The 25,289-nt window shown below is 33.1% G+C and overlaps 3 protein-coding genes across 7 annotated transcripts; all 3 read left to right on the top strand.

The window, feature by feature from the left end:
* The first annotated feature begins 1,850 nt into the window (after window positions 1-1,850).
* On the top strand, window positions 1,851-5,882 carry LOC110665603 (serine/threonine-protein kinase AFC2). 5 transcript variants are annotated; one of them, XM_021825800.2, is made up of 12 exons: window positions 1,851-2,070; window positions 2,824-3,019; window positions 3,366-3,392; window positions 3,491-3,644; window positions 3,758-3,806; window positions 3,902-4,016; window positions 4,339-4,430; window positions 4,563-4,719; window positions 4,816-4,880; window positions 4,973-5,070; window positions 5,151-5,253; window positions 5,355-5,882. In XM_021825800.2, exons 1-12 carry the CDS (start codon window positions 1,981-1,983, stop codon window positions 5,499-5,501), a joined length of 1,293 nt encoding a protein of 430 aa, XP_021681492.2. In that variant the 5' UTR covers window positions 1,851-1,980; the 3' UTR covers window positions 5,502-5,882. The 5 variants fall into 5 exon arrangements, with proteins under 5 accessions (XP_021681492.2, XP_021681491.2, XP_021681494.1 ...); XM_021825799.2 differs by having other exon boundaries at window positions 1,852-2,079; XM_021825802.2 differs by lacking the exon at window positions 2,824-3,019 and having other exon boundaries at window positions 1,934-2,070.
* A 6,067-nt stretch (window positions 5,883-11,949) lies between these two features.
* LOC110665621 (cytochrome P450 71A1-like) lies at window positions 11,950-14,487 on the top strand. Its single transcript, XM_021825819.2, has 2 exons — window positions 11,950-13,021; window positions 13,811-14,487. The coding sequence occupies exons 1-2, from the start codon at window positions 12,065-12,067 to the stop codon at window positions 14,414-14,416; spliced, it is 1,563 nt and encodes a 520-aa protein (XP_021681511.2). The 5' UTR covers window positions 11,950-12,064; the 3' UTR covers window positions 14,417-14,487.
* A 6,466-nt stretch (window positions 14,488-20,953) lies between these two features.
* Window positions 20,954-23,485, top strand: LOC110665602 (cytochrome P450 71A1-like). Its single transcript, XM_021825798.2, has 2 exons — window positions 20,954-21,948; window positions 22,725-23,485. Exons 1-2 carry the CDS (start codon window positions 20,983-20,985, stop codon window positions 23,328-23,330), a joined length of 1,572 nt encoding a protein of 523 aa, XP_021681490.2. The 5' UTR covers window positions 20,954-20,982; the 3' UTR covers window positions 23,331-23,485.
* The last annotated feature ends 1,804 nt before the right edge of the window (window positions 23,486-25,289 follow it).

Raw genomic sequence — 25,289 nt, 5'->3', positions numbered from 1 at the left:
CCTTTCTTCCTCCGCTCACCGCCACAAATGACCGTCAAGTCTGTGAGTACAATATTAATTTTAATTGTAATTTCACTATTATTATATGTTCAAGCATGCCCATGCATCACTTATATGCATATATCTATGTAGATAAACTTTAGGCATGATTTATGTTGCATTCATAATTGTGAAAGTGTCATGTATGTTGTTGTGGTAATTTGGAGCAGTGTGCGTGCGTTGGTGTGCGTGTGATGTGGTGTGGACTATGGATAGGACGGGTATACACGGCTTGAGATCTTCGCTGGGACCCGGTCCTTCGGGGTAGACACGGCTTGAGTTCTTCGCTGGGACCCCGATTTGGTTATTAAGTGGAAGTCCGAGCTGAGTTCTTCGCTGGCACAATTGGAATTAAGAGAGCTGTATAGGGGATCAACTCCCATATATATTATGATTGATATTATCGGGTGCGTGAGTGCTCCAAATTACCTTTTTGATGTTATGATGTGAAATTATTGCTGGTGTTGCATTTCACTATACAGGGTGCATTAGTTTTAGATAGTTATAGAGATTATGGTTAAAATTGATATTTTACTCTCTGAGTCGAACGCTCACTCCTGTTCAATATTTTTCCAGACCACAGGAGGATATTTTTGAGGTTAACCTGCTTTCTTTCTCGCAGGTCGATTATTAATGTTTGTATAAACTTATTAAATCTCAGAATTTCCGCATGTGTTAGGAATGTTTATTTGATATGGGTTTGTAAACTAAATTATTATTTTGGACCTGTAAACTTAATATTCTGTGCATGTTTAATGGATTGGATGAGGGAGCTGAGCTCCCATTTATTTTTATGCTGATGAGTATGTGGAGGGTGAGCTGAGCTCCCCAATTGAGTATTTATTGTGTTTACAGGTCCGATGAGTCAAAAACTCTCCGTTGAAAGGTCCATTTTATGGCCGAACTCTGTCCGGTTGATTTCTTGAAATTGGGCCCAAATGGGCATTAGAGTTGGGTTAAGTGAATAGTTAGGCTTACTACGGGCCTCGGGGGCTTTAGGTTGGCCCAGATACTAGTGCCGGTCCGGCCTATAGGTTGGGTCGTGATAATCTTTATATATAATTTTTATATACTAAATTTATTGCCATAAAAATAATTTAGGATTTCATTTTAAAAGGTAAATTATTTTTTTAAACGAATATTACATCCTTTTATAACTAAACTCTATAATGAAAAATTTTTGTTATTAAATTATATTTTATTCAATATATTATAATAAATAAATAATAATTATTATATTATTAATATTAGTTTGTCTTTAATCATAACATATATATACATATGTATGTTATGATTAAAATTTTATTTCAAAGGAATGAATTAAATAATTTTAATAATTATTAACAAATAATAATTTTATTTATAAAATGTAAATATGATATTTTATATTATTGTAAAGTAGAATTAAGTATTCTGAAAAAAAAGTAGAATTAAATATTAAATATTATTTATTTATTAATTATATTGACATCATAAAAATACAAAAATAATAATCGCCGTATCGCCCTAGTCTTTTTAAAGCTAGTTGTTTCCAAAAATATCAATTCGATTAATTTATTTTTTTATTAAATTAATGAAATTAAATTGAAAAATCGATATTTTTTAAAATGATAATGGAAACCAAAAACCTCGCTGATAACAAACGCTAACTTAACCATTGCTAAACAAGACCATTACTTTTTTTTTTAAAAAAAAAAAGGGAGCTAGTGAAGACGTGTCTCGGTCAAACCCACGGCTAAGATCAATACACGTGGACGGCCAAGTCTCTTCTCAACCGCCTAGCGCTGACAGTGCTGCAGGTTAATTAGGGTTAGCTGCAATTCTCCCTCATCCAACCAAATCCTTTGTCTTTCTGCCTAGGCTGGTTTTTGGTCTCGTGTCAGGGATAGCAAAATTTTTTTCTCAATTTTCTGTTAGTTCTCTACGATTTTGCTTTCGATTATGGAGATGGAGCGCGTAACGGAGTTTCCTCAGGCGCACTTGGATCACCGTCCCAGGAAGAGGGCGCGTTTGGGCTGGGACGTTCCTCAGGTCCCTAAGGTAGTAGCTTTTATTCTTTTGATTCTTGCTTCCTCTTATTTCGCATTGTTTTTGTTTTGTTTTTCCTGATCTGATCAACTTTGTATAGTTTTACTCGTGGAATGGATCAGTAAAGGTTATTCTTGGTTTTCCACCTACTTGTGCTTCATAATTGCAGAACTTTGTTTTTCTTCGAGCAGATCTGAGACTTTAATTATATTTGAGTCTTTCGTTTTTTTTTAATTTTAATGTTATCTTTTTCTTTGATCTTAACGTGAACAGATCTGTGTATATACGTCTGTATGTTGTTTTGGGTTATTGTGATCAGCGTTTTATAATTCTTGTATGGAGTTAATCTGGTAGATTGAGCTTTCTTGTTGTGGATAATTTTATTTCAGAGTTCGCACCCAGAAATCTTCTTGTATGTGTTATTCCATGAATTATTTATAAATTTGACTGTGTATATACCTGCAAAGAAATCATGCTTTTGATTTTGATTAATTTGCTGATAACTACCAATTGAATCGTTGTACATGTATCTTAACTTGTTTTTAGGGACGTCTATCTGGGTATATGGTATTATCTATTTTCTGTTGTGCTGTTAATTTTATTTTGTAGTTTCTTTGTTATCTGAGATTTGTTTATTTTCTGTCATGAATGAGTATTTGGCAATTAGTGAAGGGGATTCCCAAGGGTATGATGGAATCAGGTTAGAAGTTTTCATTTAATTTCTTGTGTGGTACATAAATGGGTGGCTGTGTGTAGGTTCAGGTAGGAATATTTTGTGGACAAGAGGTTGGGAATGTAACAAGCTATGCATCTTCTGGAGCAACCCCGGACCATATTACCTCTAGTTCACTATTTGTAAAGGGAGTGGCTCGAAATGGTTCCCCCCCATGGCGGGAAGATGACAAGGATGGCCATTACATGTTTGCAATTGGAGAAAATTTAACTTCTCGCTGTAATTACACTTTACTATCCTTCTACCTTTTTAAACAGTTAGTAGGATTTTGTAATAAATCAATCTTGAACATAACAGTAAGTGTTATTCATGTAGAAGTTTTAATTGCTGATTTACAAAAGATACAACGTCCCATCTTGATGTTTTTTAGTGCATTGCGTTTGCGTGACAGTGCCTTTTTTTTTATGCACTTGGTTCTCAGGAACTTTTAGAACTCCGTGCATGGGATTGGTTATTTCCTTATGAAAATTTTTTTGTCGTAGATATTGATCAGTTTTGCTGATGTTTGGTTCATGTTACAAACTGACTAAATTTGTTCTGTTTCCTTTTGCTTCCATTTGTGCAGATAAGATACAGAGCAAGATGGGTGAAGGTATGTCTTTTGAGTGAAGTTCAATTCTTGCTTGTTATTGGGTTTACCAATCATTCGTTTGGCATGATATTTCTCACAACTTTTTATTATTTGTGTAGGCACCTTTGGTCAGGTCTTGGAATGCTGGGATAGAGAAAGAAAAGAGATGGTTGCAATCAAAATTGTCCGCGGGATTAAGAAGTATCGTGAAGCTGCTATGATAGAGATTGAAGTGCTGCAACAGCTTGGTAAACATGATAAGGGTGGCAATCGGTGAGTACTTTAAACTTCTAGTTACTGTTGTACTGGTTTATATTGCATTGCAGGACCTGTAACAACCTTTCTTAAACACTATGTCTGTGGTTAAATGGCTTTATTCCTTGCAGTTGTGTGCAAATACGGAACTGGTTTGACTATCGTAATCATATCTGTATTGTAAGTATATGATTGATTGTGGTAGATTAATTTCCCCAATTCAGAAATAATTTGGGGGTTAAGACTTTTTGGGTGAATGTAAATGGTTTCAACAGGTTTTTGAGAAGCTTGGACCAAGCTTATACGATTTTCTTCGCAAAAACAATTATCGCTCATTTCCCATTGATCTTGTCCGTGAGATTGGAAGACAACTGTTGGAATGTGTAGCATGTGTGTAGTAATTACCTAAGCTAGTTTCTTACCATACATTGTTGCATTTTCTTTTTTTTTTTTTTTTGTTAACATTTTAATTGTGGGTTCTATGGTATATCTTTATACCTGACTACGAGATGTGCTTTTTTCACACACTCATACCCACAAAATGCTGTTTTCTTATTGAAAAATAACTAGTCACATCTCTTTCTTGCAACAAAGAGTTAAAAAGGTTCAGAAACGTATTTGTTATTGCATAGTTGTATTAATTTAATTGGGTTGGCAGAGGGCTTTTCTTGGTATGTGGGTGACTTACGTTGCTGTTTGTTGAATTCTGCAGTTATGCATGACTTGCGCCTGATTCATACTGATTTGAAACCTGAGAACATTCTTCTTGTTTCTGCTGATTATATTAAAGTTCTTGATTACAAGGTCACACCATTTGTATTGTTTGAACATTTGGTTACTCTGTTTTTGCAATTCTATTTCATCAACTGATTGTTTTGAACCTTGTTCTGTGAGTTCCATAAGTGACTAGCTATTCATGTACCCTGTGGTCTGCAGGGTTTGTCTCGATCACAAAAGGAAAGTTCCTACTTCAAAAGAGTCCCAAAGTCGAGTGCTATTAAGGTGATTGATTTTGGTAGCACTACTTATGAGCGCCAAGATCAGAACTACATTGTATCCACCCGCCATTACCGTGCTCCAGAAGTTATTCTTGGTAAGTGCTCGATTTTATTAGGTTACTTTTATTTATTTATTTATTTATTTTTTTAAAATGATTGGGTAGAAGATGAATTTCTTGAAATTCTTTTAGGACTTGGGTGGAGCTATCCCTGTGATATATGGAGTGTTGGTTGCATCTTATTGGAATTATGCTCCGTACGAATCTGAACTTTGCTTTCTACTGTTTAGTATTGTCTTTCGAAGTTGTGTTGACGTAGACATTTTACAACTCTGCAACTGCTTTACAGGGTGAGGCATTATTCCAAACCCATGAGAATTTGGAGCACCTAGCGATGATGGAAAGGGTCCTTGGGCCACTGCCTCAGCATATGCTGAAGAGAGTCAAGTATGCTTATTAAGCTACTTTTTCATGGATACCTCTCATTTTGTTGTTTACTGTTACTTATCATTTTAAATTTTTGACAGTCGACATGGAGAGAAGTATATCAGAAGGGGTAGACTGGACTGGCCTGAAGGTGCGACTTCAAGGGAAAGTATTAAAGCTGTTCTGAAGTTGCATCGTCTTCAGGTTTTGTGTCCTTTTGATTTTGTGTATAACGTAAAGAATGTTATTTTAGTATTGTGTTTCTTATTTTTGTAATTGCTTTTTGGCCACCTGCATACTTGCAGAATCTAGTAATGCAGCATGTTGATCATTCGGCTGGAGATCTGATACATCTCTTGCAAGGATTGCTTAGATATGATCCCTCTGATAGGCTAACAGCTCGTGAAGCCTTAAGGCATCCCTTTTTTACAAGGGATCATCTAAGGGGGTGACTGCCAGATAGGCGACAACCAACGCTGACGCAGGCTGCTGTGAATGATGAGACGGCAGGGTTTACTAGCCAGGGAAAATGATACTGTTGTGCCCAACCATATTAAAGGCAGCGGATGTAAATAATGTAAATTCCCATTGCCATCGAAAAGTTTGGCCTTTGCCTCTGAAATGGGGGCCGCCCTGTCATCTTGGTAATTTGCACCCAGTGCGCTGTCAAACCAAATACTAACCCCAACTATACGAGTGTACAATTTAAAAATTATTGACAAGGAATTAAGCAATTACTTATTGCAGTTAAGTTTGATAAATTTGCTGCCTGATTTGTAATTTGTGATTGCGGGGATTCTGGTCGTCGTTAATGACTTGATTATGTTTATTAAGCAATGTGTGAGGGGTGAGTGGATTGCTGGGGGTTATATTTTTGCTTATTTCTCAGTGGTGGTTTAATTCTGTGGAAACCAAATTCCCCAGCAGGCTACATTTGACATAAATTGGATTGCAGAACTATTAGATGGATTTTTGTTTCTTTTAATTATTCTGTACTGTCTTCGATGTCAAACATGGCTCTTTTCTTGCTAAAATTTGCTGATTGTCCGCTTTAGACGGATTTCTCAAAATATTTGGCGGAAACTTGTTTGTTCCATTTATAATGCATGGCCAAGTTCCTTTTGTGAGAGGAAAACTAAACATTGACCAAAATTACGGGCCTGGACTCTTGACTAAGAGCACTAATATTAGAGCCTACAATTATGTAATGATCGGAGAATTCTAGCCAAATGTAAGGACATGAACATTCGACCAATGTGTATTTTTTGTGAAATTTATTATGATTTTAATTAAAATGGTAATTATTAATTAATCGGCCGTAGAGATGGAGACTGATCAAGTGAATCTATGTGGAGTGGTGCGGTATGTTGAACAATTTCTTCGAACTTCTTTTTTTTTTTTTTAACAAAACCCACCAATGTATTGCATTAGATAAAATAAGGTTACAAGTTCTAAGCCTACTAGAATAAAAATGCTACTCATTCAGGAAAAGAGGGTCCAAATTCTAGCAGTATATAACCCTAACGTAACTAAATTAGACCTGATCCGACTTGAATTTCTTCTTCACTGGCAGCACGCCACTGGCCTTCAAAGGCGGAAGCTTAGCAGAAAAACAATGGCCATCAAAGGACAAAGCTTGGCAGAAAAACAAACCATACAGGCGAGACCAAACAACATTAAAGATAGCATAATCACCCTATAAACCAAAACTCCCCTCTACTTTCAACACTTGTAACCCAAATGGACGGAGATTTGCAGCAAACACCGGCTTAAAATAAGGACTTGGACCAGGAAAAGGCTTAGTACATCTCGGGCTTTGCATGTGACGCCATGACGGAAAAAGTGACCTCATCGGCATTGATCCTTTGCTACTGCCAGCCCAACTGCTCTTATGAGCATCACTACCACATCAAAAGGAAACTCCCGCAACACAGGTGTCACGACCTAAATTATGGGCTGGACCGATACTAGGACTTGAGTCGGCATAAAGCCTCCAAAACTGGTAGTAAGCCTAATTATTCTCTAACCCAACCTTAACGCCCATATCCAAAGCCTATTTTCAAGAAATTAATCGGACTTATAAACTGAATTGCCCAATTCAGAGTTTTTAGCTTACTCAACCTGTGATTACAATATGTATATACATAGGAAACTCAGCTCACCCTCACAATCCTTAGTCAATCAATCTAATCAAATGGGAGCTCAACTCTCTCATCCAAAATACATATTCATTCCATTCAACCATGCATGCATAATATTAAGTTTACAATTTCAAAATAATAATCTTTTACAGTTTCCAAATCAAATAAAATATTCCTAGTACATGCGGAGTTCTAGATTTCTAAATAATAATATAAATTATAGATACTGTAACTCTAGAATTGCGAGAAAGAAAGCATATTAATCTTAAGAAAAAAATCATCCTGTAACCTAAAAAAATGGGTGAATAGGAGTGAGCATTCGACTCATAGAGTATGATATTGATTTTAGTTACAATTTCTATAATTATCTAGCGCTAATGTATTCCTAAGGAATGAAATGCAACACAAATAAGCATATTCAATCAAATTCAGACAATATTGGCACAAAGAATAATTTGAAGCACTCACACACCTATATATCACATCAATATATATAATACGAGAGCTGATCCCCTATACATCTATCTTAATTCAATGCCTGCCAGCGAGATTAACTCAAGCCGGACTTTCACTTAATAATCTAAATATGGGGGTCAGCGAGATCAACTCAAAGTCGTACTCACCTCAACTTACCACAAAAAGGACTGGGCCCTAAGCGAGACTAGCTCAAGCCGATTTACCCGTTCTACTCATATCCATTACCAGTACACCGCACACACGCTAATACACGCACACAGCTCCAAATTACCCAAAGGTAACACACACATTAAAATCATCCAACAATAATGTAAACATAAAACATGTCTATAATAGCTGAATACATATATTTATAAGTGATACATGGGCATGCTTTGTATGTATGGTAATAATATTGAAATCATAATTAAAATAAATATCTATTCAAAGTACTCCGAAAGTCATTGCGGTAGCTGGGCGGAGGAGAAAGGATGACCTGGCTCACCTAAAAATTATATCACAAATTTATCAATATTTACTTAAAATAAAACTTTAAAGAGCCAAATGACAGTCCAAGTTTTGCCAAAAATCAGGCAGAGTTCTCCCTATACCTAGAACATACTTAACCTGCAAAGTGATTCAAATAACACTTTTAAATGACATAATCTCACATCCACAGCTCAACAACAACACATGAGCCCTCCTGGGCCCTCCAAACTAAATAAGTCTCACACAGACTAATAACTCAATTATAAGGTTTAAAATGGACATTTTGCAAAAATCATTCAAACTAGCTCTAAAAATTCTAAAATTTTGTTCCCGATCCTTAACAATGCTATAAGGCTATTACAGAAGAAATTATAATTTTCTAATCACCCAAGAATATTTTATGAATTTTTATTCTAATCCCATTACTAAGTAAATGAGGAAACTTAGGGTTTGGGTTTACTTATGTTGATTTTGATATTTGGAATGTGTCCGAGGCGTCTGAAAATGGTGGGGAGGATTGTGTTTTAGACCTAATTTTGAAACTGCTACAACAACCTGTCTGCCTGGCTTGAAAATGTAGATTCAGGCACCGATCAAATTTCTACGAAATAAAGGTACATATGCGAAGCCCACAATACTAGGGGTTAGAATAAAATTTTTACGAAATTAAATAAACTCATTTAAGGCTTGGAAAAAATTTTAATCTAATCTCTGAAGTTGTGAACTTTGCGTAGGTACCTTCATTTCGCAGAAATTTGACCAATGCTCGGATCTGCATTTTCGAGTCAAGCAGATAGGCTGCCAGAGTAGTTTCGGAATCAAGTCAAAATTGAGGTCCTCCTTACCATTTTCAGACACCCCGGATGCATTCCAAGAGTCAGAAACAACATAAGTAAACCCAAATTCTAAGTTTCCTTATTTACTTAGTACCGGGATTAGAATAAAAATTCATAAAATATTCTTGGGTGCTTAAAAAATTATAATTCCTTTTGTAATAGACTTATAGCATTGTTAAGAACCGCATGACAAAATTTTAGAAGTTTTAGAGCTAGTTTGAATGACTTTTGCAAAATGTCCATTTTAAACCTTACAATTGAGTTGTTGGTCTGTGTGAGACTTGCCTGGTTTGGAGGGCCTAGGAGAGGCCATGTATTGTTATTGAGTTGTGGATATGAAATTATGACATTTAGAAGTGTTATTCGAATCACTTTACAGGTTGGGTGGGTCCTAGGTGTAGGGAGAGCTCTGCCGGATTTTCGACAAAACTTAAGCTATCCTTTGACTCTTTAAAGTTTTATTCTAAGTAAATATTGAAAAATTTGTGATATAATTTTTAGGTGAGCCAGGTCAGCCTTTCTCTTTCGCCCAGCCGCTATAGTGACTTTTGGAGTACTGTGAGTAGATATTGATTTTAATTATGATTTCAATATTATTACCATATATCCAAAGTATGCCCATGCATCACTTATAAATATATGTATTCAGCTATTATAGGCACACTTTGTGTTGCATTATTATTGGATGATTTTGATGTGTGTCGCCTTTGAGTAATTTAGAGCTGTGTGCATGTGTCGGAGTGCATGTGGTGTACTGATAATGGATATGGGTAAGACAGGCAAATTGGCTTGAGCTAGTCTCGCTTGAGGCCCGATCTTTTTGTGGTAAGTCAGAATGAGTACGGTTTTGAGTTGATCTTGCTGACCCCCGCATTTAGATTATTAAGCAAAAATCTGGCTCGAGTTAATCTCGCTAGCAGGCATTGGATTAAGAGAGTTGTATAGGGAATCAACTCCCATATTATATATATTAATGTGACACACGGGTGTGTGAATGCTTCAAATTATTCTTTGTGTTAATATTATCTGAATTTGATTGAATATGTTGATCTGTGTTGCATTTCATTCCTTAGGGATGCATTAGTGCTAAATAGTTATAGAAATGGTAACTAAAATCAATATCATACTCTATGAGTCGAATGCTCACTCTTGTTCACTCATTTTTCCAGGTTACAGGAGGTTTTTTTTCCTTGTGATTAACATGTTTTCTTCCTCACATGTCTAGAGTTGCAGTATCTATAATTTATGTTATTATTTCAAAATCTAGAACTTCGCATATATTAGGAGTATTTTATTTGGTTTGGAAATTGTAAATTATTATTTTTTTGAAATTGTAAACTTAATATTATGCACGTATAGTTGAATATTATGCACGTATAGTTGAATGGGATGAATATGAATATGTATTTTGGATGAGGGAGCTGAGCTCCCATTTGATTAAATTGATTGACTGAGGATTGTGAGGGTAAGCTGAGCTCCTCATATATATACATATTGTGATAATAAGTTGGGTGAGCTAAAAACTCCCCATTAGATAGTTCAATTTATGGTCGGACTCTATCCGGTTAATTTCTTGAAAATGGGCTTTGGATATGGGCATTAAGGTTGGGCTAGAGAATAGTTAGGCTTACTACGAGCTTTGGTAGTCTTATGCCAACTCAAGTCCTAGTACCGGTTCGGCCCATAATTTGGGTCATGACAAAGTTGGTATAAGAGCTTAGGCTCCAGATTTATGGGAAGTGTGCATCTAGAATTTTAAGAAGAGTCCTTTTAGGAGGAGTTTTTTTTTTTTTTTTTTTTTTAGAATAACCTGCTTCCTTCCTCGTAGGTTTATTAGCAGTTATTTATTTGTATTATTATTTTCAAAATTATAATATAGAACTCCGCATGTGTTAGCACTAGTGATAATCTTATCAAGTACTATGTAAATTTAAGTTTTTGTGTTTTAATAAATGCAAAATTTTTATGTTATTTAAAATGTTTGCAAATAGTGATATCAGGGTTGAGCTAGGCTCCCCTAACTTTAGTTTTTTATGATTATCAGGTTGTGTTGACTCGAATAAGAATGTAATATTCTGTTTTATTATATTCACATGTTAGGTCTCAGTTTTTAGCACTGATTATGGATTTGGGAACAATAAGGCTTACTATAGGCCTCGAGGGCATTATGCTTGCCCAGATTCTAGTGTCGATCCGGCCTGTGGAATCAGGTCGTGACAACAAGTAGAAGCCCAACTAAATTCCCAACCAAAAGTGGTACTAAACCTCCAAAATAGGAGACTTAGAAAACTACACAAAAACTTAACAAAGGGTGAGGGGACAGTCAGACGGCCAAAACAGCTAGACCTCCCCGTGGACGACTCAGAAATGAAGGCCTTTTTAGAGAGTCCTTTTGGAGAGAGGTTCGATCACTTTGAACATCTTTTCCCACTACGCATTAGCAATTCATCATGTCATCAATGTGGTTTGCGTCACCCTCGTATGAAACATATTTATGGTTCTCTTCCATGGCTACAAGTCAAGAATTGCCTCTTCCATAACTTGACGATTCAGACACCCCTGAAGCCGTTTTGCTTCGCCTACCACTAGTCTTCCTTCTGCCTCTTCTGCTGATTTCATATGATCAATCTTCGCACCTATGTTCCATTTCCATATTCTGGAGTCTGGGGTGCTCTTGTCTTTTGCTGATAATATGTGACAAAAGGAGCCGAAATCTTTGACACAACAATAACAGATGGGGCGCCGATCCTTTCGACTCCACAATAATTAAGGAATGATGTTTGAACTTGTTTGTATTATTTGTGAAGGATAAATCTGAAACGTAATCACCTACGACCTAAATGCAACATATATCCTTAACATTTAACAGCACACAAGCTAATGATGATATACTAAGAATTTGAGATGGAAGATATATATAAATTTCTGTACCTAAATTTCCTTTCCTATTCAAAGAATTTATTTTAATATTCTGGACAATTTTGCTTTTGCCGCTTCATAAATTGTTCTTATGTGAAAATTTATTTTGCCTACTATATAAAAAGATTGAGGCAACTTGTTGTTAGTTCATTGTGCAGAAGTGAAACGGTGGAAATGGGCCGAATATCTATACTACCATTCTTGCAGCAAATTTTGCAAGAACTGCATGGAAGAGTGGTAGAGTTCAATCCCTCTCTTTTCTCTCTTTTTGTCCTGTTATTTCTTCTCTTTTGGCATAAGTTTACAGGAGGTGGCAAACACAAGAAGTCACCTCCTTCCCCTCCAAAGCTACCCATAATCGGCAACCTTCACCAGCAAGGCAAACTCCCCCATCGTTCTTTCCATGCTTTCTCAAAGAAGTACGGGCCTCTAATGTTCTTGCAAATGGGGCACACTAAGACTCTCGTGGTTTCATCTGCTGAGGCAGCCAGAGAAATGATGAAAGCCCATGATATTATATTCTCAAACCGACCTAGAACCACAGCTGCAAATATCTTCCTCTATGGATGCTTGGACATCGGATTCGCTCCCTATGGAGAGTACTGGAGACAAGTTAAGAAGCTTGGTGTTATTGAACTTCTAAGCCTTAGAAGGGTTCAGTCGTTTCAGTTCGTAAGGGAAGAAGAAGTCGCAATTTTGTTGGATAAGCTTCGTGGTGCATGTGTTGCAGGAGCAACCGTTAATCTTAGCGAGATGTTGCTTTCTGTTTCAAACAACATAGCTTCCAGATGTGTTATTGGGAGGAGGGCTGATGATGAGGCATTTGGTAAGAGTAAGTTTGGAGAGTTGTCGAGAAGGATAATGGTGCAATTTACTGATTTTAGTTTTGGGGATACGTTTCCATTGTTGGGATGGATGGATTATCTTACGGGTTTAATTCCTCGGTTGAAATTATCTTTCAGAGAGATGGATGCTTTTCTTGATCAGGTGATTGAAGAGCATAGAATTTTGGAAAGTGATGATCCTCACCACCTTGCTAAGAAAGATTTTGTGGATATTCTCCTCTCTCTTCAAAAAAATTGCACGCTTGATTTTCAGCTCACTCCTGACAAACTCAAAGCAGTTTTGATGGTATCTCCCCTCCTCCTTCCCCCGAAAATTCTTGCATCCTTTTTATATTCAATAATTAAAATTATTGAGAATTTATTAAGTCTTTATTTGAATATCTTATTAGTATATAATAAACAAGTGAATCCTACCTATATTAGGGAATCTAAACATGACTAATTATATAAAATTATGGTGATTTTACTTAAATTCATGATAGGGTCTATTTAAAATAATAATTTAATAATTTTTTATTGATTGAATGTGTATACATTCGGGTGCATATGAAAATTTTATATAGTAAATTGAATGTAAAATAAATTAAAAATAAAGCAAAACGCAATAAAAGGCTTAAATCAATTAATGAAATTAATGAAGATATATAATTAAAAAATTTCTATCAAATAAATCATTTAGGAACTGTTTGGTATTACTGTTAAAATTGTTGAGAAAATTACTTTTTTAAATATACTAGTTAGAGAATATTAAAAATTAATTTAAAATCAAATTTAATAAATTTTAATTATAAAAACACTAAAATAATAAAAATTTCAAACTATTTTTTTAACGGTATTTAAAATAATATTTTTATTTAAAAAAATAGTTTTAACCTCCTAAATTTAATGCCAAATAGACACTTAGATTGATCGATGTTACATGCTATGTTTTTTTTTATAATTTATTAATAAAATTGATTTATTTATATAAAAAAAATATTATTATTTGGTTTTACAAAATAGTGAGTAGGTAAAAATATACAAGATGTATATATTATGAAAAGCATTTCAATTTTCACCTCGTTACCAATTTCAGGACATGTTCGTGGGAGGAACAGATACAACTTCAACTACGATGGAATGGTTGATGGCGGAGCTTATAAAAGATCATAAAGTGATGAGAAAAGCCCAAGAAGAGGTTAGAAGGATTGTAGGAAAGAAATTAAAGTTGGAAGCAACCGATGTTGATCAAATGAACTACTTGAAATGTATAATCAAAGAGGCTTTAAGATTGCACCCTCCTGCTCCTCTAATGGTTCCAAGAGAAACATCAGAAATTGTTGAATTGGGAGGCTATGAAATACCTCCCAAAACAACAGTACATGTCAATTTACTTGCCATTCAAACAGACCCCAAAATATGGGACAGGGCCGAAGAGTTTTTACCAGAGAGATTTGAGAATAACCCAGTTGATTTCAAAGGCCAGAACTTCCAATTCCTCCCATTTGGTGGTGGGAGAAGAGGTTGTCCGGGCATGGCATTTGGGGTTGCCTCAGCAGAATTTGTGATTGCGAATCTCTTATATTGGTTTGACTGGAAGTTGCCAGCGCTTGATAAGGATTTGGACATGACTGAAGTTTTTGGACTAACTGTTCATAAGAAAATTCCTCTTCGTGTTGCACCAACATTGTATTCTCCTTGATCGTGTTCTTCTTGTTGTTGTATTATTATTATTATTATTATTATTATTATTATTATTATTATTATTATTATGTACTCTCTTGTTTATATTTTTTTTCCTCGAAATTTTCACACCCCAAATTGAATATTATAAAGCGGGAATGATGAATAAATATTACCTTTTTTTGTTTCTCATTGAGCATAATATCATGCTGTGATGCATTGCGACTTGTTAAAGAACCAAGATCTTTCTATTACTCGAATAAATCCAAATAAAAGATTTTTTTTTTTTTAACTTTTTAAACCCTTTATTGAGGCCTTGGGTTGCACTATTAAATTAATTTTTAAAAAAAGTATGACTTTCTCTTTAACTTATCTAGAAGGCATATTTGGTAGATGGTAATTCGCTAGTTAAATTTAACATAATTTATAAATTTATCATTTAACTTATTATACTTTAAATTATATAAGGAATAATATTCTCTTTTACAATATTAGGTAATTCTTGTGGAAGAGAATGTTTGTTTACAAAAGTCTATAATTTATTTATTTATTTATAATAAGTGTGATTATCCGCGCCTTGCAGCAGGTTGGCACAATATATATATATAATTTAAACTCTATTATAATTAAATTAAAGTTTATATAAATAAAATTTTAATTTTATTTTAAAGACCGCTTATAATAAGTCATTTTTGAATGTTTAAAATTTCACATTTTTTCATTAATATATATATATATATATATATATATATATAATTTAAACTCTATTATAATTAAATTAAAGCTTATATAAATAAAATTTTAATTTTATTTTAAAGACCGCTTATAATAAGTCATTTTTGAATGTTTAAAATTTCACATTTTTTCATTAATATACTATTATTATGCTTTATTATGTTTTTCTTTTTTAATAATTTTTAAATTAATCATGTAATATTTTTAACCCAAATATTTGAAAAAAAATATATAAGAAAATATTATAATTTCATTCGTATTATAAATCTCAATGATATTTCATTCAAAGATTAATTTACTAATCGGAGGAATTCACATATTAAAGACTTAATTAAGATAAATTATTTATATTAATTAGATAATGAAATATTTCATATTAAAAATTTATAAAAAGCATTGAAGAATGAGAGTGAAATAATTGATAGATGTAAAAATGTAAAGATGTAATTAAGAAGGAAGGAACAAAGTGATACTCTCATGGTTCCTAAAAACATTGAAAATACTATTTTTTAATATGTTTGTATAAAAATAATTTAACTGAATTTTTTACATGCTAGCTAAATATTTTTTAAATCCATTTTTACACTTAAAAAAAAGTCATTTATCAAAATTTGATAATATTGAATTCATCAAAGAAAAATAAAAAAGTTAGATAATTTTATGTCATAATAAATTAAAATCAAGTAATGGTATTAAAATATAATAATAAATTAAATAATCATACATGAAATTAATAATCTGTGTAAATTAAAATATTATTTTTATTCATCTCATTTTTTATTTTATAATTCTTTTTTAAAGTGTAAAATTATTAAAATTAAAATTATTAATTTTATATATAATTATAAAACAAACTCGATTATTAAAAAGTTATTTCAATGTCATTTATTTTTTATTTTTTATACTTAACATCTTTTGACTAAAAAAGCTAATTTATAAATTAAAAAAAGATGGTGTTTTTGAATAAATAAATTAATAATATTTAGAATAAAAAATTATTAATATTTATGCAGTGTTATGATATTCAGCATTAAAAATATTTATTAGTATTAATTTTTCTTACCATCATTTTTTAAAAAATAAATGTATTCATTTATTCATAAATGTCACCTTAATTTATTATTGGAATGTGGACATGAAAATATTATCATGTGGACAATTAATTCATATACATTTGTGTACGATGACATTTTTCAAAAAGAAACAATAGGAAAATAAAGGCTTCTGATAAAAAAAATTAAAAAAAAAAAAAAAGAAAAAGTCAATCTAACCTGTATCAAGTGTGCACGTATTAGCTAGTGGTAAAAGCGTACTTTTACTGTTCCTTAGGAACAGTAAAAGTGTTGGCTGAATTAGTGTATTAAGTATAAAGGGAATTTAAACCCCAGATCAACATCAATTATTTTTTTTTCCCTGCTGCTTTGCTTGTATAAGTTGGACAAATTCAGCTTTTACAAAACTTTGAGGCAGTTGAGCCTACTGAGCAGAAGAGTCCAACGTCAACTTGATGAAGAGGGGCCCTTTTATTTTGAAAATTTTCCAGGTTTTTCAATTGCCTAGACTTTTAATGCCCAATCACAGACTGACGGTCGCTGTTCATCATTTACCCTTTTTCATTTGTTTAAGAGAAAATAACACAAATAGTTTAGGAAAATCATTTTACAGTCACATTAAAATAAATTTTCAAATACTAATAATTTTAATTTACCCGTTCTACTCATATCCATTGCCAGTACACCGCACACACGCCGATACACGCACACAGCTCCAAATTACCCAAAGGTAACACACACATTAAAATCATCCAATAATAATGTAAACATAAAGCATGTCTATAATAGTTGAATACATATATTTATAAGTGATACATGGACATACTTTGTATGTATGATAATAATATTGAAATCATAATTAAAATAAATATCTGTTCAAAGTACTCCAAAACTCATTGCGGTGGCTGGGCGGAGGAGAAAGGCTGACCTGGCTTACCTAAAAATTATATCACAAATTTATCAATATTTACTTAAAATAAAACTTTAAAGAGTCAAAGGACAACCTAAGTTTTGCCAAAAATCAGGCAGAGTTCTCCCTATACCTAGGACCTACTCAACCTGTAAAGTGATTCAAATAACACTTTTAAATGTCATAATCTCACATCCACAACTCAACAACACATGAGCTCTCTTAGGCCCTCCAAACTAAACAAGCCTCACATAGACCAATAACTCAATTATAAGGTTTAAAATGGACATTTTGCAAAAGTTATTCAAACTAGCTCTAAAAATTCTAAAATTTTGTTCCGCGATCCTTAACAATGCTATAAGTCTATTACAAAAGGAATTATAATTTTCTAATCACTCAAGAATATTTTATGAATTTTTATTCTAATCCCGTTACTAAGTAAATGAGGAAACTTAGGGTTTGGGTTTACCTATGTTGATTTTGATATTTGGAATGTGTCCGAGGTATCTGAAAATGGTGGAGAGGATTGCGTTTTCGACCTAATTTTGAAACTGCTACGACAACCTGTCTGACTGGCTCGAAAATGTAGATTCAGGCACCGATCAAATTTCTGCAAAATAAAGGTACATATACGAAGACCACAATACTATGGGTTAGAATAAAATTTTTACGAAATTAAATAAACTCATTTAAGAATTGGAAAAAATTTTATTCTAATCTTTGGAGTTGTGAACTTTATGTAGGTACCTTCATTTCGCAGAAATTTGACCCATGCTCGGATTTGCATTTTTGGGTCAAGCAGATAGGCTGTCGGAGCAGTTTCGAAATCAAGTCAAAATTGCGGTCCTCCTTACCATTTTCAGACACATCGGATGCATTCCAAGAGTCAGAATCAACATAAGTAAACCCAAACTCTAAGTTTCCTTATTTACTTAGCACTGGGATTCGAATAAAAATTCCTAAAATATTCTTGGGTGCTTGAAAAATTATAATTCCTTTTGTAATAGGCTTATAGCATTGTTAAGAACCGCATGACAAAATTTTAGAATTTTTGGAGCTAGTTTGAATGACTTTTGCAAAATGTCCATTTTAAACCTTATAATTGAGTTTTTGGTCTGTGTGAGACTTGCCTGTTTTGAAGGGCCTAGGAGGGGCCATGTATTATTGTTAAGTTGTGGATATGAAATTATGACATTTAGAAGTGCTATTTGAATCACTTTACAGGTTGGGTGGGTCTAGGTGTAAGGAGAGCTCTGCCGAATTTTCGGCCAAACTTAAGTTGTTCTTTGACTCTTTAAAGTTTTGTTTTAAGTAAATATTGATAAATTTGTGATATAATTTTTAGGTGAGCCAGGTCAGCCTTTCTCTTTCGCCAAGCCGCTATAGTGACTTTTGGAGTACCGTGAGTAGATATTGATTTTAATTATGATTTCAATATTATTACCATATATCCAAAGCATGCCCATGCATCACTTATAAATATATGTATTCAGCTATTATAGGCACACTTTGTGTTGCATTATTATTGGATGATTTTGATGTGCATGTCGCCTTTGAGTAATTTAGAGCTGTATGCATGTGTCGGAGTTCATGTGGTGTACTGATAATGGATATGGGTAGGACAGGCAAATCGGCTTGAGCTAATCTCGCTTGAGGCTCGATCCTTTTTGTGGTAAGTCAGAATGAGTACAGCTTTGAATTGATCTTGCTGGCTCCCGCATTTAGATTATTAAGCAAAAATCCGGCTCAAGTTAATCTCGCTAGCAGACATTGGATTAAGAGTGTTGTTTAGGGAATCAGCTCCCATATTATATATATTAATGTGACACACAGGTGTGTGAATGCTTCAAATTATTTTTTGTGTTAATATTATCTGAATTTGGTTGAATATGTTGATCTGTGTTGCATTTCATTCCTTAGGGATGCATTAGTGCTAAATAGTTATAGAAATGGTAACTAAAATCAATATTATACTCTATGAGTCGAATGCTCACTCCTGTTCACTCATTTTTCCAGGTTACAAGAGGTCTTTTTTCTTGTGATTAACATGTTTTCTTCCTCACATGTCTAGAGTTGCAGTATCTATAATTTATGTTATTATTTCGAAATCTAGAACTCCGCATATATTAGGAGTATTTTATTTGGTTTGGAAACTGTAAAAGATTATTATTTTGAAATTGTAAACTTAATATTATACATGTATGGTTGAATGGGATGAATATGAATATGTATTTTAGATGAGGGAGCTGAGCTCCCATTTGATTAAATTGATTGACTGAGAATTGTGAGGGTGAGCTGAGCTCCTCATATATATATACATATTGTGATAACAAGTTGGGTGAGCTAAAAACTCCCCGCTAGGTAGTTCAGTTTATGGCCGGACTCTGTTCGGTTAATTTCTTAAAAATGGGCTTTGGATATGGGCATTAAGATTGGGCTAGAGAATAGTTAGGCTTACTACGGGCTTTGGTGGTTTTATTCCAACTCAAGTCCTAATACCGATTCGGCCCATAATTTGGGTAATGACAAAGTTGGTATAAGAGCTGCTCCAGATTCATGGAGAAGTGTGCATCTAGAATTTTAAGAAGAGTCTTTTTAGGAGGAGTTTTTTTTTTTTTAAGAATAACCTGCTTTCTTCCTCGTAGGTTTATTAGCAGTTATTTATTTGTATTATTATTTTCTAAATTGTAATATAGAACTCCGCATGTGTTAGCACCAGTAATAATCTTATCAAGTACTATGTAAATTTAAGTTTTTGTGTTTTAATAAATGCAAAATTTTTATGTTTTTTAAAATATTTGTAAATAGTGATATCATGGTTGAGCTAGGCTCCCCTAACTTTATTATCTGGTTGGATTGACTCGAATAAGAATGTAATATTATGTTTTATTTTATTCACATGTTAGGACTCAGTTTTTGACCCTGGTTATGGATTTTGGAACAGTAAGGCTTATTACAGGCCTCAAAGACGTTATGCTGGCCCAAGTTCTAGTGTCGATCCGGCCTGTGGAATCAGGTCGTGACAACAGGTAGAAGCCCAACTAAATTCCCAACCAAGAGGGTACTAAACCTCCAAAATAGGAGACTCAGAAAACTACACAAAAACTTAACAAAGGGTGAGGGGACAGTCAGACGGCCAAAACAGCTAGACCTCCCCGGGGACAACTCAGAAATGAAGGCCTTTTTAGAGAGTCCTTTTGGAGAGAGGTTCGATCACTTTGAACATCTTTTCCCACTACGCATTAGCAATTCATCATGTCATCAATGTGATTTGCGTCACCGTCGTATGAAACATATTTATGGTTCCCTTCCATGGCTACAAGTCAAGAATTGCCTCTTCCATAACTTGACGATTCAGACACCCCTGAAGCCGTTTTGCTTCGCCTACCACTAGTCTTCCTTCTGCCTCTTCTGCTGATTTCATATGATCAATCTTCGCACCTATGTTCCATTTCCATATTCTGGAGTCTGGGGTGCTCGTCTTTTGCTGATAATATGTGACAAAAGGAGCCGAAATCTTTGACACAACAATAACAGATGGGGCGCCGATCCTTTCGACTTCACAATAATTAAGGAATGATGTTTGAACTTGTTTGTATTATTTGTGAAGGATAAATCTGAAACGTAATCACCTACGACCTAAATGCAACATATATCCTTAACATTTAACAGCACACAAGCATAATGATGATATACTAAGAATCTGAGATGGAAGATATATATAAATTTCTGTACCTAAATTTCCTTTCCTATTCAAAGAATTTATTTTAATATTCTGGACAATTTTGCCTTTGCCACTTCATAAATTGTTCTTATGTGAAAATTAATTTTGCCTACTATATAAAAAGATTGAGGCAACTTATTGTTAGTTCATTGTGCAGAAGTGAAATGGTGGAAATGGGCCGAATGTCTATACTACCATTCTTGCAGCAAATTTTGCAAGAACTGCATGGAAGAGTGGTAGAGTTCAATCCCTCTCTTTTCTCTCTTTTTGTCCTGTTATTTCTTCTCTTTTGGCATAAGTTTACAGGAGGTGGCAAACACAAGAAGTCACCTCCTTCCCCACCAAAGCTACCCATAATCGGCAACCTTCACCAGCAAGGCAAACTCCCCCATCGTTCTTTCCATGCTCTCTCAAAGAAGTACGGGCCTCTAATGTTCTTGCAAATGGGCCACACTAAGACTCTCGTTGTTTCATCTGCTGAGGCAGCCAGAGAAATGATGAAAGCCCATGATATTATATTCTCAAACCGACCTAGAACCACAGCTGCAAATATCTTCCTCTATGGATGCTTGGACATCGGATTCGCTCCCTATGGAGAGTACTGGAGACAAGTTAAGAAGCTTGGTGTTATTGAACTTCTAAGCCTTAGAAGGGTTCAGTCGTTTCAGTTCGTAAGGGAAGAAGAAGTCGCAATTTTGTTGAATAAGCTTCGTGGTGCATGTGTTGCAGGAGCAACCGTTAATCTTAGCGAGATGTTGCTTTCTGTTTCAAACAACATAGCTTCCAGATGTGTTATTGGGAGGAGGGCTGATGATGAGGCATTTGGTAAGAGTAAGTTTGGAGAGTTGTCGAGAAGGATAATGGTGCAATTTACTGATTTTAGTTTTGGGGACACGTTTCCATTGTTGGGATGGATGGATTATCTTACGGGTTTAATTCCTCGGTTGAAATTATCTTTCAGAGAGATGGATGCTTTTCTTGATCAGGTGATTGAAGAGCATAGAATTTTGGAAAGTGATGATCCTCACCACCTTGCTAAGAAAGATTTTGTGGATATTCTCCTCTCTCTTCAAAAAAATTGCACGCTTGATTTTCAGCTCACTCCAGACAAACTCAAAGCAGTTTTGATGGTATCTCCCCTCCTCCTTCCCCCGAAAATTCTTGCATCCTTTTTATATTCAATAATTAAAATAATTGAGAATTTATTAAGACTTTATTTGAATATCTTATTAGTATATAATAAACGAGTGAATCCTACCTATATTAGGCAATCTAAACATGACGTATTATATAAAATTATGGTGATTTTACTTAAATTCATGATAGGTCTATTTAAAATAATAATTTAATAATTTTTTTATTGATTGAATGTGTATACATTCGGGTGCATTGAAAATTTTATATAGTAAATTGAATGTAAAATAAATTTTAAAATAAATTAAAAATAAAGCAAAACGCCATAAAAGGCTTAAATCAATTAATGAAATTAATGGAGATACATAATAAAGAATATTTTTATCAAATAAATCATTTAGGACCTGTTTGATATTCACATTTTTAAATATACTAGTTAGAGAATATTAAAAAATAATTTAAAATTAAATTTAATAAATTTTAATTATAAAAATACTAAAATAATAATTTTTTTTAAACTGTTTTTTTAATAGCATTTAAAATAATATTTTTATTTTAAAAAATAGTTTTAACCTCCTAAATTTAATGCTAAATAAACACTTAGATTGATCGATGTTACGTGCTATGTTTTTTTTTATAATTTATTAATAAAATTGATTTATTTATAAAAAAATATTGTTATTTGGTTTTACAAAATAGTGAGTAGGTAAAAATACACAAGATGTATATATTATGAAAAGCATTTCAATTTTCACCTCGTTACCAATTTCAGGACATGTTCGTGGGAGGAACAGATACAACTTCAACTACGATGGAATGGTTGATGGCAGAGCTTATAAAAGATCATAAAGTGATGAGAAAAGCCCAAGAAGAGGTTAGAAGGATTGTAGGAAAGAGATTAAACGTGGAAGCAACCGATGTTGATCAAATGAACTACTTGAAATGTATAATCAAAGAGGCTTTAAGATTGCACCCTCCTGCTCCTCTAATGGTTCCAAGAGAAACATCAGAAATTGTTGAATTGGGAGGCTATGAAATACCTCCCAAAACAACAGTACATGTCAATTTACTTGCCATTCAAACAGACCCCAAAATATGGGACAGGGCCGAAGAGTTTTTACCAGAGAGATTTGAGAATAACCCAGTTGATTTCAAAGGCCAGAACTTCCAATTCCTCCCATTTGGTGGTGGGAGAAGAGGTTGTCCGGGCATGGCATTTGGGGTTGCCTCAGCAGAATTTGTGATTGCGAATCTCTTATATTGGTTTGACTGGAAGTTGCCAGCGCTTGATGAGGATTTGGACATGACTGAAGTTTTTGGACTAACTGTTCATAAGAAAATTCCTCTTCGTGTTGCACCAACATTGTATTCTCCTTGATCGTGTTCTTCTTGTTGTTGTATTATTATTATTATTATTATTATTATTATTATTATTATTATTATTATGTACTCTCTTGTTTATATTATTATTTTTTTTCCTCAAATTGAATATTATAAAGCGGGAATGATGAATAAATATTACTTTTTTTTGTTTCTCATTGAGCATAATATCATGCTGTGATGCATTGCGACTTGTTAAAGAATCAAGATCTTTCTATTACTCGAATAAATCCAAATAAAAGATTTTTTTTTTTACTTTTTAAACCCTTTATTGAGGCCTTGGGTTGCACTATTAAAATGAAAAATCTTTTATTTGGATTTGCACTATTAAATTAATTTTTAAAAAAAGTATGACTTTCTCTTTAAGTTATCTAGAAGGCATATTTGGTAGAAGGTAATTTGCTAGTTAAATTTAACATAGTTTATAAATTTATCATTTAACTTATTATACTTTAAATTATATAAGGAATAATATTCTCTTTTACAATATGAGGTAATTCTTGTGGAAGAGAATGCTTGTTTACAAAAGTCTATAATTTATTTATTTAATTTTAACAAGTGAGATTATCCTTGCCTTGCAGCAGGTTGGCACAATATATATATATATATATATATATATATATATATATATATATATATATATATATATAATTTAAACTCTATTATAATTAAATTAAAGCTTATATAAATAAAATTTTAATTTTATTTTAAAAACCGCTTATAATAAGTCATTTTTGAATGTTTAAAATTTCACATTTTTTCATTAATATACTATTATTATGCTTTATTATGTTTTTCTTTTTTAATAATTTTTAAATTAATCATGTAATATTTTTAACCCAAATATTCAAAAAAAAATATATAAGAAAATATTATAATTTCATTCGTATTATAAATCTCAATGATATTTCATTCAAAGATTAATTTACTAATGGGAGGAATTCACATATTAAAGACGTAATTAAGATAAATTATTTATATTAATTAGATAATGAAATATTTCATATTAAAAATTTATAAAAAGCATTGAAGAATGAGAGTTAAATAATTGACGTATGTAAAAATGTAAAGATGTAATTAAGAAGGAAGGAACAAAGTGATACTCTCATGGTTCCTAAAAACATTGAAAATACTATTTTTTAATATGTTTGTATAAAAATAATTTAACTGAATTTTTTACATGCTAGCTAAATATTTTTTAAATCCATTTTTACACTTAAAAAAAAGTCATTTATCAAAATTTGATAATATTGAATTCATCAAAGAAAAATAAAAAAGTTAGATAATTTTATGTCATAATAAATTAAAATCAAGTGATGGTATTAAAATATAATAATAAATTAAATAATCATACATGAAATTAATAATCTGTGTAAATTAAAACATTATTTTTATTCATCTCATTTTTTATTTTATAATTCTTTTTTCTCAACTCAACTCAACTCAAACTAAGCCTTTATCCCAAAAATTTGGGGTCGGCTATATGGATTCGCTTTTTCCACTCTGAACGATTTTGGGTTAAATCCTCAGAAATGTGTAATGCTTCTAAGTCATGTTGTACTACTCTCCTCCAAGTCAATTTAGGTCTACCCCTTTTTTTCTTTCTATCCTCTAACCTATTGTGCTCTACTTGTCTAACTGGAGCCTCCGTATGTCTACGCTTCACATGACCAAACCACCTCAATCTCCCTTCTCTCAACTTATCTTCAATTGGCACCACTCCTACCTTTTCTCTAATACTTTCATTACGGACTTTATCTAGTTTAGTATGGCCACTCATCCACCTTAACATTCTCATCTCTGCAACTCTTATCTTAGATGCATACGACTCTTTCAGTGCTCAACACTCACTACCATATAACATAGCCGGTCGTATGGCTGTACGGTAAAATTTTCCTTTTAATTTATTGGGAATCTTACGATCACATAAAACTCTCGTGGCACGTCTCCACTTCAA

Source organism: Hevea brasiliensis, chromosome 13 (genome assembly GCF_030052815.1).
Source record: "Hevea brasiliensis isolate MT/VB/25A 57/8 chromosome 13, ASM3005281v1, whole genome shotgun sequence".
NCBI classification, from domain to species: domain Eukaryota; kingdom Viridiplantae; phylum Streptophyta; class Magnoliopsida; order Malpighiales; family Euphorbiaceae; genus Hevea; species Hevea brasiliensis.
Note: the sequence above shows the minus strand (reverse complement) of the source record. Positions and strands in the feature narration are given on the sequence as shown.

Excerpts from the sequence above, each read along its gene's own strand:
- LOC110665603 (XM_021825799.2), top strand. The coding sequence starts at position 1,981 with ATGGAGATGGAGCGCGTAACGGAGTTTCCTCAGGCGCACTTGGATCAC. Across the intron at positions 3,020-3,365 it reads AGAAAATTTAACTTCTCGCT|ATAAGATACAGAGCAAGATG; the intron begins GTAATTACACTT and ends CCATTTGTGCAG. Across the intron at positions 3,807-3,901 it reads ATCGTAATCATATCTGTATT|GTTTTTGAGAAGCTTGGACC; the intron begins GTAAGTATATGA and ends TGGTTTCAACAG.
- LOC110665621 (XM_021825819.2), top strand. The coding sequence starts at position 12,065 with ATGGGCCGAATATCTATACTACCATTCTTGCAGCAAATTTTGCAAGAA. Across the intron at positions 13,022-13,810 it reads AACTCAAAGCAGTTTTGATG|GACATGTTCGTGGGAGGAAC; the intron begins GTATCTCCCCTC and ends TACCAATTTCAG.
- LOC110665602 (XM_021825798.2), top strand. The coding sequence starts at position 20,983 with ATGGTGGAAATGGGCCGAATGTCTATACTACCATTCTTGCAGCAAATT. Across the intron at positions 21,949-22,724 it reads AACTCAAAGCAGTTTTGATG|GACATGTTCGTGGGAGGAAC; the intron begins GTATCTCCCCTC and ends TACCAATTTCAG.